Raw genomic sequence first — 13,871 nt, 5'->3', positions numbered from 1 at the left:
AGGAAGCGCTGGCATGATTGCCAGTGAAACTGCAACCATCTGGAATCCGGCCATGACTTTGAGGCCCACTTCTGGAAGGGCAGATAAAGGCCTTGAAGAGAAGAAATAGGCATTTACGATAGGTTTGTAAGTACCGTATTTATTTTAAAAAATAATCATTTTCTAACTTTAATTCAATCATATCTTGAAATTTCACAGGTTTTGGGCACAATAAACTAGAATTCACATCTTAACCCTACGCTTAATTGCTCCTTGAATTGCAATTTCTTGTTCCAATTATCTCTTATTCTACGTTGAAATCTATATTGTGGCACATAACTAACCTTTATGGACTTTTTTTACGTACCAAGCACTTTTATTTGCCTTGTGGGGGTTGTTTCACTTAATCTTAATATTTGTTGCTGTCATTGCCTCATAATATGAGTAGGGTGGCTTTTAATCTTTTTCCATTATCTTGATCAACTTATATAATGTAAATATTGTCTCTTCCCCCAATGTCTGGTAAAACTGTCTGGGCACGGTGCTGTTTTTAAGGGTAGATCCTGACCTATCTTCTTAGTTTCCCCTATAGCTATTTTGTTTTCAGGTATTCTACTTTTCTTAGGGCAAATTTGATAATTCGTACTGAAAATTAAATATGTTGTCTACATTTACAAATATATCTGTGTCAAAATATACATACCCTTTTCAATATCTTCTGTGTCTAATGTTGTTGATATTGTATACTTTTTCTTTTTCAATATTAAATTTACCAAAGGATTAACCCTTTAATTTTCTTTCAAAGAACCAGATTTTGGTTTTATTGATGAATTCTATTTTGGGGGTGTGGAGAAGTATGATCTATTCCATTGATTTCTGCTTTTACCCTAATTTATTCCTTCTGCTTTCCTCAGGTTTTGTTGTTCCTTTATTAGCTTTTGAGTTAAAAGCTTAACTCATTATTTTTAACAGTTCTTATTTTCCCAAGAATGCATTTTAAAGCTATGAGTTTTCCTCTGACACCTTCACATAGGTTTTAATATATAGTGCTTTTATTGTTTCTATAGAGTATGTAATTTTTATTTTGATATCCTCTTTGACCCATGTGCTTTTTGCTAACAGTATAGATCAAGGAGAGTATTATTAGTTATTTCACTGCATTATGCTTAGTAAATATGTCCTGTATGGTTTCAGTTTTCAATATTTGTTGAGCTTTCATTTGCTATCTCACACATGTTCAGTTTTTGTCAATATTCAACGTGAATTTCAAAATAATGTACTTTTCCTATTTTGGATACAAGATGGTGTAGGTATAAGTATAGTTATGATTAATCTTGTATAGCCTCCATATGTCAAATCCTCTATGTTCTCAATAAGTTTTAGTCGACTTGTTCTGTCAGTTTCTGAGAAAGGTGTATCTCTGTTAACATAATCACCATTATGATTGTTGACTTATTAAAAATCATTATATGTACACTCATGTGAGTATATGCATGTGCATGCACCTGTGTTAAGTGCAAAGAATTCATGATCACTCCTTAATGGATTGCTGCTTTAGTGAATATGAAATCTCCCTCTTCTGGTGCTTTATACTCAGCTTTTATACGTATACACATATGTATATAATATATTATACATAAAATATATGTATATATAATAAACATCTGTAATATATATATATTCATTATATATGAATATATATATATTTAACCTACACTTTTCTAACAACTTCTGGAGTACTATTGATATTCTCCTCCTGATATAACATGAATCTTACTTAGCTTGTTTAATTTCTCTTGTCTTGCCCCCCATGTCAATATCATCTGAAATTTGAATTCCCAGTTTTCTTTTTATTTTTCGCAGTATGCACCAAAAGATGTCTACATTTGAAGTCACTCTAACAGTTTTGAGCTCTTGTTTCTACAAAACAGTAGGCAAAATGTGGAGCAGAGACCATAAATGTAAAAAATTCTGTAATCAGAGTTACCTCAACAAAATCTTAAAATCCAAACTTGAATCACTAATCAAAACAGAGGGGAGAATTCAATACAAACGTGGTGGATACAGTAAGTTGATGCTTCTTGTATGGCCCAGGACATCACAAATAATGTCACCTGTATGTTTAACCTCACAGCACTTTCTATCTATTGTTTAGAGCACATTTCTTTGTAAAACTGTATTACAGGTAGTTTGGTATATGAGTTGTATCTCTTTGTTAGTTGAACCTTTTCTGACCCATTTATTTCATCTCTCTCCTACCACCTGATTTATAATTTCTCAATGAAGTTATTCAATTCTTAAATTAGCTAGGTGAATAAAGACCAAGTATTCTAAGCCTTAATTTTTTTTTTTTCTGTAATCTAAACTTACTTAGACTTAGCAATATACTTTACTGGATTCATGACCACCTTTGCTTCTGGTATCCCACATCTTCCTCTTAGAATCTTTTCCTATTCTTGCTGGAATATAACTCCAGTAATTCTTTCAGTGGGGGTCTGAAAAGTCACTCTCACTTAGATGATAGTTTGATCGGATATAGAAATTTAGTTTCAAAATTATTTTCCCTAGATTTTAAAAAATATTGCTTCATTGTCTTATATCCAGTGTTACCCAAATGAGAAATCTGATGTAAATTTGAGTCCTATTCCTTGTAAGAATTTTCTCTGGGTGTTTTTAGAATTTTCTCCTTAACTCAGATGTTCTGAAATTTTATCACCATGTCTCTAGGTAAAGGTCCTTTTAATTTATCCTTATATACTCAGCATTTAATGAGACCTTGCAGTCTGAGGATGTATGTATGTATGTAGATTCTGTGAGTTTACTTTTCTTTATTTCCTCAGGACCACCATGTATGGCCACTTAAGTTACGCAGTGCACAACTGCAGGGGACGCCGTTCACAAAGATTACAGTTTAAATGGTGCTTTCTGAAGTCCAGTACACAATCAGCAAACCTTATTCAGTAAACCTGTATTTTATTTCTTACATTATTTCTTTTCTTTTTTTTTGTGAGGAAGATCGGCCCTGAGCTAACATCTGCCAATCCTCCTCTTTTTGCTGAGGATGACTGGCCCTGGGCTAACATCCTTGCCCATCTTCCTCCACTTTATATGGGACGCCACCACAGCATGTCCTGACAAGCGGTGCGTTGGTGCGCGCCTGGGATCCGAACCGGCGAACCCCGGGCCACAGCAGCAGAGCGCGTGCACTTACCCGCTTGCACCACCAGGCCGGCCCCTCTTACGTTATTTCTATTCTCTCCTTCTCAAACTCCTATTGGATGAATTTTGGAACATCTGAATCTATTATCCATGTCATTTAACTTTTATTCATATTTCCTGTCTTTGTATCTTTTTATATGACATTGTGGGAGGAATTTCTGGGCTTCATCTTTCAGCTCCCATATTTTCTCCCAACTATATCTATTCTATTCTATTCTAGATTCAGTCCTATTGTTTAATTTTTATGTCAATAACCATATTTTAAGTTTCTAAGATCTTTAATTGTTCTTGCATTCTTCACTCTTATCCCATTTGCCATCTTTTTTGTCGATTTTCTATCATTTCTACGAATTTCGGGTAGAAGATGGAAAGAATGCAACATACTTTCAGTATACTATCTTGAATTAATAGATATTTTATGGTACATTAGAGATGAAAAACTTGCACAGCACTCAACAGGACTTCCCTACCATCAAAGTCAACTAAGATTTATTGAAATAGGGTTTTTTTATTGTTTATTAAGTGTCAAGCATTAGTCTAAGCATTTTTATATATATTCACTCACTTACCCTTCACAAAAACATTATAAAGCAAGCATTACTATTATCTCCAATTTAAAGATGAGGAAACTGAAGCATGGAAGGTTCAAAACCTTGCTCTAGTCACACTGCAACCAGGTCATCTGTCTTAATAGCCTGTACTCTTTACTAATACCCTATACAATGGGATACTCAGAAGATTTTAGGAACACATCCTTCTACACTGCTAGGAAGGGTCAAATGTATTTACTTTGACATCTCTGTGCTGCTGTGGGGTACTTGTACATTGTCATATTTCCATCCATCAACTCAATCTAAAGGACTCAGTCACACTTCTAAGCCATGTATTATTTCCTCCTGCCAGAAAGAATAGTCACAGTGGTTTTGTTTTACTCTTATGATCTTTGGGACTGTACTTTTTCCCACTATAAATGATGTGCATATACTAATTCAGAAAGATTTATCTATTATGCCCCTTTCTCATCTAAACACAACCCACAATCATAAACATCATGAAATACATTTCCCTTAGAAAATAAAAAGATTTCTTACATTTTTTTCTCTGGGCTAAGGATTGAAATTCAGGTTTTACCTTGGTTAACTCTCCTGCTAATCATAAAATTGTATTCTCTATGCATACTTACTGTTTCTGGAAAAAAATATTCTTTTTTTGCTGAGGATGATTCGCCCTGACCTAACATCTGTTGCCAATCTTCCTCTATTTTGTATGTGAGCCGCTGCCACAGCATGGGCACTGACAGATGAGTGGTGTAGGTCCGCACCCAGAAACCAAACCCAGGCCACCGACACAGAGCATGCCGAATCTAACCACTAGGCCACCAGGGCTGGCCCAAAAATATTCTGTTAAGAATAATTTCTACTACCCAGCCCCTTGATATTAATGGGAAAAAAATTACGAAAATCAGAATTCAGACACTTAAAAAGACATCTCACAGGAAAAGTCCCCTACAAAGACACTTAGATAAGCAAAATCATTCTTATTCAATTCTCATAGCACAGCAGGGAGAAGAGGGAAGAAGCCTAAGAAAACAAGGATGTGTTCCCTTGCTGGAACTAAGCCTATGGTTGATACATATACAAGTTAATCAGTATGCCTTTCTCCTGCTCATTATTCTACATGTTATATTACGGATCTTGAGTAAATAGACATGCCAAATTAGATTAAACATACATCTCCAGAGAGAAATTCAAGTAGTTTAAGGCCCAACCCTAGGATTGGGAATTTTATTAAGAATATTGAAAAACTTTTGCCCAGGGTTGTATCTGTGGTGTGTCTGAACTCTGTTTCATACTCCTTCCTGGCCCAAAGAGTTTTCTTTCAATGCGTTTGAAAATGATAACTCCACCAACTAGAAACTAAGACCTACACGAAGCTCAAACATCATTGCCAATAATAACGACAAAAAATAAAGGGGAAGTCTTTAGGTATGTTCTATTCCCCTGAATGTTAAAAACACTGATATCAAAAGAATGATATGGATTTTCCCCTACCTTCTGGTAATTTATAATTTTTGCCTTTGATCATGTAAAGCAACAGAGATAATTTGCTCCTTATTTCCTTTCACTAATCTGCGTCCTTCATTTTTTGCCACAAGAATTCCTTCTTCTGGGTGCCTGGTGCTGTTCCAGTCCCAAAATCAACTGAAATCTTGAACTCTCCCTCTCTCTCTCTGTCTCCCTCTCTCTCTCTGTCTCCCTCTCTCTCTCTGTCAAAATACTCAACCAGTCCCAAGCCACTACCTCTTTATCATCCTTGGGACAGTGAGACAGCATCCAAGTTTGGATCCTCAAATGTAAAATACTAAAGACCTGCTCAAGCTCTTAGTTCTCAAGCTCTATTTGCTCTCTGTTTCAGGCTTTGGCCATCTAAAGCAAAATCTCTTGGATTGGTTGATAGTGATTCTCTAGATTTTTATGCTTCTTTTTAGTAGACCCATCTGAAATATATCATCTATTGTGTAATGAGTTCTCGGCCAAAGAAAAGAAATCTTGAGGTCTTAGGACTGTCATCTTACTTGTTTGCCACTCCTTGGACTGTAGTTTGAATAAGAAAGTCTTCCTTTTATTCTTGGGAAAACCTTGGTCCCTGAATAGATGACAGGAACAGGAGCTTCATCTTGAAAATACTGAGAGGAAAAACATGAAATACTTGAACAAGCAGAAATGATCAACCCATACATAACTCATCAACCTGACTCCAGCATGCCCATATTTTAATTTCTAATTTAAACATTTCTCAAATATTTGCACATTCTCCTTTTGGTTATAAACTGTGTCCTTCTCCATGTTACCTAATAGTGTGCCCTAGATTATTTCTATTCACTTGGCTTGCTCTTATGTTAAATCCTCAAAATTCAAAGGTTTCAACTCAAAAATCAGAATCAGGAAAGAAGTATTTAATGAAAGTATTTCATTTTTCATATTTCAGTATTTGAAATATTCCAGTATTTCATATTTCTGAAAGCATTGATAGAGAAGTATTACAAACATCATCTGATTTAAAAAAAGAAGGTATTTGCCAAAAATTATATAGGTTTTTATAGAACACTAGTAACAGACACTATAAATAAGATCTTTTGTTTTCTAATTCATTTTTTTCCTGTTGGGACACATAGCAGATAATTGAAGGTTCTACAGAATCAGAGGCCCAACAATTGTTGAATTGCCTTCTGGGATGGTGTTTTTAGAATAAAGAAGGTCTTATTGCTCTGATGCAAGATGCTTAGGGAGGTGACTCTCAAATCACTAGAAATCTCTTAAAGCACTACTTTTGGGGAGGGAAATGTGCTCGGAGATACAATGGTGTTCAAGCAAGTGCCTTCCTAACTATGATAACAATGGGAGAAACACTGATCAAATATTTACCTTATTCCAGCTGCTGTACTAAGTACATTAAGTACATTATATCACTTAATCTTCATAACAAGCCTAGAAGGTAGGTTCTATTATTTTTCTCATTTCACAGAGCAAGAAATTGAGGTTCGGGGGAGTAAAGAAACTTTCCCAAGATCATACAGCTTTTAGATGGGGAAGCTGGGACTCAAAGCTAATGCTCATCACCACTACAGTACATTGCCTTTTCAGCCAGTATCTTTTAATTTTACAATCGGTTTGCTGTAAGAGGTTCAGGGCCAGAGACCAGGGAGTGTACTGTGACATAATAAGAAATACATATTTGGTCTCTGCCCCTGGTTACTGACACAGAGTTCCTAAAACTCTTGAAATTTCCTGAGTGATAGTGGAGCTAAGAACATCTTTTGTTCTAATATTTGGTCTTTGACCCTGGTTCCTGACACAGAGCTCCTAAATCCCTTGGAATTTCCTAGGTAATGGGAGCATCTTTTGTTCTAGACCCTTGGTGGGCTCCTGAGTAGCTTCAGGATAGGGGCTAGTCACCAGAAAAGCCAAGCTACGATTAGAAGCTTGGAACTTTTAGCCCCACTCCCCATCCTCCAGGGAGGAGAGAGGGGCTGGAGATTGAGTCAATAATCCATCATGCCTACTTGATGAAGCCTCCATAAAAATCCCTAACCTACAGGGCTTAGAGAGCTTCCAGGTTGGTGAACACATACATGTGCCAGGAGGGTGAACACTTCAACTCCACAGGGACAGAAACTCCTGCACTCAGGACCCTTCCAGACCTTACCCTATGGCCATCTTCGTTTGGCTGACCTCCTGTATCCTTTACTGTATCCTTTATAATAAATTGGTAAAAGTTTAAGTGTCTACCTGAGTTCTGTAAGCTGAGATAGCAAATTATCGAACCTGAGGAGGGGGTCATGGGAAACCCTGATTTGTAGCCCAGACTGACAGAAGTATGGGAAACCAGGGGACACAATACTCATGATTGGTGTCTGAAGTGAGGGAAGTCTTCCAGCGCTGAGCCCTTAACCTGTGGGATCTGCACTAACTCCAGGTAGTGCCAGAATTGCTTGGTGTGGAAAACTCACACATTCATTGGCCAGAAGTATTGAGAGTAGTAGAGGAAAGAAAAGTTTTCCTTTACCCTCTTACTGCTTCTGAGTTAGTGTAGGTGAGTATCCTTAAATACACAACAACTTACACTATGAAGCTTCTAAACTGATTTGTGGACCATGGTGGTTGCAACTTCACCCAGAGCTTCTCTCTGTATTGTGCTGTTCCCCATTCAGGGGGCAAAAAATTTCAAACTTTTATTTTTTGTTAAATCCAACTCTTAGAACTATGCATCTCATAAATACAATCCTATTTCCCTCCCTCCCTCATCAATCTATTCATCCCATAAATATTTACTGAGTGCCCCCGATAGTCCAGATGCAGTTCTAGATGATGGGAATAGAGCAGTGAACAAAACAAAGTACCTGCCTTCATAGGACTTGTTCTGAGAAGGTAGGAGAGTCAGACAATGTATTGGTCAAAGTACAGTCTAAAGTATTGTAACAAATCTTTAAAAGACAGTAGTAGCTTAAACAAGATACAAGTTTATTTATCTTTCATGTAATAGCCCAGAGCTAATAGAGCAGTTCTACCATCCTTATCACATGGCTTCTGTTTTTGGGTTCAAGATGATTGCCACAGTCCCTGCCATCACATCTGCAACCCAGCCAGAGGAGAGGGGAAAAGGGCAAGGACAGCACATATCTATTCATTTTTAGGGCACAAACTAGAAATAATACATATCACTTCCATTCACACCTCATTGGCCCAGAACTTTGTCTTATGGACAAACCCAGATGCAAGAGAAGCTGATAAATTAGCCTTTAATTCTGAAGCCAAGTATGCAGAAAGCAGGGAGTTAAAGTAAGCAGGAAAGAGTAGTTTTTATGGGTAGCAGTCTCTGATTCAATAATAAACAAACAAACAAACACATTTGTATTCAGATGGAACATGGAGGAAAATTAAGCAAGGTATAGGAATAAGGAGTACCAAGAAGTGGGGGGAGGAGAAAGAAGTGGGCTTGCTATCTTACATAAGCTGGTCAAGGAAGGCGTCAATGATAGGTGGGTAAGGTAACTTTGAGAAGAAACCTAAAAGAAATGAGGAAGCTAGTCATGTAAATATCTGAGGGAAGAGCATTTCCAGAAGAGGAAATGGCAAGTACAAAGACCCTGAGACAGGAGGGCCTTGGTGTATTCAAGGAAGAGCAGGAAGACAAGTGTGATGAAATGGAGCAAACAAACAGGAAAACAGGAAGAGATGAGGTGGATGTTGGCCATTGTAAGGATGTGGGCCTTCACTCTGAAGCCATAGGGAGGTTGTCAGTTAGGCAGGATGGTGTGGGAGTGACATGATCTGACTTAGGTTTTGAAAAGTAAATATAGCTGGTTTGTGGAAAACAGAGTAAGAAGGAAGAGGGCAGAAGCAAGGATACCAGTCATAAGGCCACTGCAAACATCTGGGAGATGTGGTGGTGGCTTGGAGTGGGGAGACAGGGGAGGTGTTGGGGTGTGGCTGGATACTGGACATATTTTAAGCCAACAATATTTTCTGATAAATTGTATTTGGGGTGACTGAGAAAAGGTTTATTCACTCACCCTATTATAGTCACACACCCCTAAAGAAGAAAATTAATCTCATAGCGAACAGGAAAATCAAATTTCTCTCAAGCTAGGACCATGGCAAACAAACTTCAGCAGGTTTGAGATGCTGTGAGCCAAGGACAATGTGACTTAATGCTTTGCAGGCAGGAGGGTGGGATGGCCAGAGCTTTTCAATATAATGATGTAAAATAATAGACTATGTGAAAAGAAAATTTTTAAAAAGAGATATATTAAAATGAAAGGAAAGTGTTACAACCTGGATGAGGGGTGCAGAATTAATGATCTCTAGTCACTTATAAAATGGAATGATGGAGAATTCCATCAACCAAAATCAGATGATTAAAAAGTTGAAAGAGATTACAATGAAAATTGGGTAAAACAAAAACTTAAAATTCCCAGAGCATACTTGATATATTGGTCACAAACAAAATTCCAGCTGAACCTCATGGACTTGGGGAGAAGGGCACTTATACATCCCCATCACCTAGGACAGGACCTCATGCAGCTTTCCTGAACCCTCTAGCCAGATGCAAACTATCACTCTCCTTAAGTCACACAACATTTCCTTCTTACCCCTCTTTTGGGAATAATATATTTTGCCTTGAATTGTAATTATCTTGTAATCTCCTCTTTTAGATGTATTTACATCTTCTTATCCCATATCTCATTGCTTTGCTTATATGTTTGACATATATTTGATAATACACAAAAAGAAAACACAGCCTGCTTTTATTTTTCAAATGTTTGTTGATGTCAACATTGTGAGATCTAGAAGATTTTATCAAGTTTTCTATTTTTGCCAAGTCATATGATTTTTCAGCTATAGTTACAAAATTTGGAAATAATCTTCAATGATATCTAGTAATTCTCCAAAACAGTCTTGTTCCTTCTTTGTTCAAGACTGACATTCTTTAATAACTCCTACTTTATCCCACAAAGAGATCACATACTTATTTCCCATCTGTTGTCCTGTGCTTGAATTATAAGTCTCCAAATTCAAATATTTTAAGTTTGACTTTTGGATCACTTCTAGGGCACACACCCAGCTTAAAAATGAGACATTTGTCTAAAAATCATCACAGAAGATTAAACTGTCATCTTTGTAGGTTTCTATACATACTACAATCCATTCACCAATCCTTGAAAAGATGATTTACCCATTCTAGATGACATTTGACCTGACCCAGGCCAAGCCCATTTCTGCATTTGCAACACTCTCTAGATTTGATATTTAAAGCTTCTTATCTTAATACCACACACTTTTTTCATCTTCTGGAATGCACCTCCCCCCTCATCCTTGTTCGCATCACTGGAAAACCAGCATCTCAAACTGGGCTGAAAAAGCTTCACTCTAATCTCATCGTTTTGGCCACAAAGATACATTGGATGAAGAGAAGCTGTCAAGTGTAGCACTTTATCTGCCCCCTCAGGATTTTTGAATCTCTAACAGTTGTTTTAACTGGGTCAATAATCATTAAGGGCAATTGAAAGAGCATTCCAGGTTAAAGGAGAAAAAATTAGGAAAAAGTAGAGGAAAAAGCCTTTTGGATTACTTGAACCTACCATCCTCAGATCAATTTTCTAGTGTTCTATGGACTGGGCAATCAGTCAACAACTTTCATTGAGAAGCTGTTTTGTAATAGGCATCAGGATAGCCTTTGTGGAAGATCTCATGAAGTATCAAAAAAATGGACCCTGCACTCTATTAGAAGACAAACACAAGAAAATGTGAAAACAATGAAAAAGCGATTAAGGAACAACGCTACACAGTTCACCAAGCTACACAGTTAACTGAGATTGGAACAAAGCCTTAGGAGTTAAAAGAAGCAAGACTTCCCTGTGAACTAGAATGGGTTGGGAAGGCTTCACAGAGTGAGACTGAGCAAGAGGTTCAAGAACTGGCAGGTTGATAGGCTTTGAGTAGTCTAGAGAACAATTGAGGGTACTACAGCTTAGAAGAATGATAAACAAAAACACGAAGGAAGAGAAATTTAAGATGCGTTATAAGAAAGTGAGAACATTTTAGCTAAGCTGGAGGACAGGGGAAAACGAGTAACTGAAGAAGGTAAGTTTTGGCCAGATGGTAGAAGGCCTTTAGTTTCAAGATAAGGAGTTGGGGCTTAATACTTTAGTCAGGAGGTAATTAACGATAGCTTTTGATTAGGTGAGTCAATTAACAATGCTTTAATAACTTCAAAAGACAGTGAGAAACCTAGTCCCTAGTCCTCAGGGAGAAGAGAGCCCCTGGACTTCAGGATCCTAGGCAAGGAGGAGACCAGATACACTCTCTGATGGCTCAACTGGGTAGACAGACCACCTGGCCTTCTCACTTATTGAGTAATTTTTCTTACCATAAAATGTGCTGTGTAATGATTTCTTTCCTTTCAGAAATTTTAGATTCTCAGTTGAGTCATCTTTCCCTGGCTGGTGTCTGGTAGTCACCAGGGAAAGATGATGACTCACTGAGAATCTTAACTTCCCAGTGAAAGAAAGAAATCATATACAGCTCATTTTATGCAACTTTTAATTGGATGTAAGTTTGAACTCCTACATTACAAATTAATAAAATTCATTTTAAGCACAAAGTAGTCATGTAAATTCCCCAAAATTTATGGAGAACAGCTTAATTTCAAAGCTTGACTGTCAAGCGAATTGGAAACTAAGATTTTGCTTTTGCCTCAAGGGTGTATTTTACTTGGTAAAACATCCACCAGCCCTTGTCAGGATTAGTCTTGAGTTACCCAAGTTTTGAACCGAGAGGGCCTTAGAAATTCATCCTACATGTTAACTGTGGCCTTCTGTACATCATGCCCCTGAAATCTATTTCAAAAAGATACACCTGAGAACACTAAAAACCACTTCCCCAGTGCCCACCTCCAACCTAACCTAACCTGGAAACTTCAGGAGAGGTACCTGGAAATGTGTTTAGCAAGCACGGAGGTGGTCCTTATTATTAGGAAAATGTGTTACAGAACCAAGACAAGGTCCTTGCCCTGGAGGAGTGTAAACAATCAGTAAGTTTATGTACTGCTCAGCTTTCACCAAGAGCAGTAACACTGGCTGGGTAAGACTGAGGGATGTTTTGACCGAAATGAGGATTACATCCTGAAGGAAGGGAAGTCTTTGGGCATTGAGTCTCTCAACCTCAGCACAAAGGTTGACATTATGGACCAGATAATTCTTGCTTGTGGGGGTGTCGTATGCATTACAGGACGTTTAGCAACATCCCTGGCCTCTATCCACTAGATGCCAGTAGCACCCCTCCCTCCCAAGTGATGACAATCAAGTGTCTCCAGATGGTGCCGGATGTCCCAAGGAGTGGGAGGCAAAATCTCTACCTAGTTGTCACTGGACTAGAATAAGTTACAGGAGGATGGCTAGGTCAGGATTTATAGGTAGGCCAACAGACTAAAGCACATGGCTCTATTGGAGAAAGTTTGTAACGGACGCCCATAAGTGTATGTTTAGATGGAAACATTAAACAGTGGGAAATGAGGGAACTGAGGGCTTCCCATGTGTACAGTAGGAAAAACAAATCCTAGCACGTATACTACTTGAAAGAATAAAAACTTTCCTAGACATTTACAAGCAGAGGGATAAAGTGGCAAGACACCCCCCCCACTCACCCCCAAAAAAACACCCAACGGTATCAAACCTGTTTTCTCCATTATCTGTACCTAAGTTCCCACTGAAGACTATGTAGGACTAAGATAGGGACCATTTTGAGAACTAATCATTTGTTACCAGCAAGAGTCATACCGCTAGGTGATACTACTGGACTATGGGAAATTCCAGATTTTTAATAGCCAGAGCAATTTTTATCATGGCCCCAACCTAGTCCTGACCCCAAATATACTCGTGATGACGGGCCCACCCCATCTAATCAAAAGCTAACCAACCTTCTAACAAGTGTTTACAGCTGCTTTCTGCGATAACTTAAGTGGCTCTGAAAAGAGCCTTTGGGGTAAAGTAGCCGTTCTGTTGCGTTTCTTACGCACCCTTACTTCGAACTGGTGTACTTGGTGACCGCCTTGGTGCCCTCGGACACGGCGTGCTTGGCCAGCTCGCCGGGCAGCAGCAGGCGCACGGCCGTCTGGATCTCCCGGGACGTGATGGTCGAGCGCTTGTTGTAATGCGCCAGGCGGGACGCTTCGCCGGCGATGCGCTCGAAGATGTCGTTGACGAAGGAGTTCATGATGCCCATGGCCTTGGACGAGATGCCGGTGTCCGGGTGCACCTGCTTCAGCACCTTGTACACGTAGACTGAATAACTCTCCTTGCGGCTGCGCTTGCGCTTTTTGCCGTCCTTCTTCTGCACTTTGGTAACGGCTTTTTTGGAGCCCTTCTTGGGAGCAGGAGCCGATTTTGCTGGATCCGGCATTTTTGCACGAAGTAAGGCAACACACGAAAAGCGATCGCGACTACACCAAAACGGCCTGGTTACACGCTACTTATAGAGCCTCTATGCAAATGAGGACTCACACAGTACTGCATTTTTATTGGTTAATTTCCAATAGTGTCGTCATAGAGGCGTGGAGCCCCGGTAAATAAGGTTCTGCTCCCGCTTCCTAAGTGGTTATTAGAACAAAAGTCT

At 38.6% G+C, this 13,871-nt stretch overlaps 1 protein-coding gene across 1 annotated transcript; it reads right to left on the bottom strand.

The window, feature by feature from the left end:
* Positions 1-13,222: 13,222 nt before the first annotated feature.
* Positions 13,223-13,690, bottom strand: LOC101408056 (histone H2B type 2-F). Its single transcript, XM_004435934.3, has one exon. The coding sequence runs from the start codon at positions 13,656-13,658 to the stop codon at positions 13,278-13,280; it is 381 nt and encodes a 126-aa protein (XP_004435991.3). The 5' UTR covers positions 13,659-13,690; the 3' UTR covers positions 13,223-13,277.
* Positions 13,691-13,871: the final 181 nt, after the last annotated feature.

Source organism: Ceratotherium simum, chromosome 2, assembly GCF_057802395.1.
Source record: "Ceratotherium simum simum isolate JZ-2026a chromosome 2, ASM5780239v1, whole genome shotgun sequence".
Taxonomy (NCBI): domain Eukaryota; kingdom Metazoa; phylum Chordata; class Mammalia; order Perissodactyla; family Rhinocerotidae; genus Ceratotherium; species Ceratotherium simum.
Note: the sequence above shows the minus strand (reverse complement) of the source record. Positions and strands in the feature narration are given on the sequence as shown.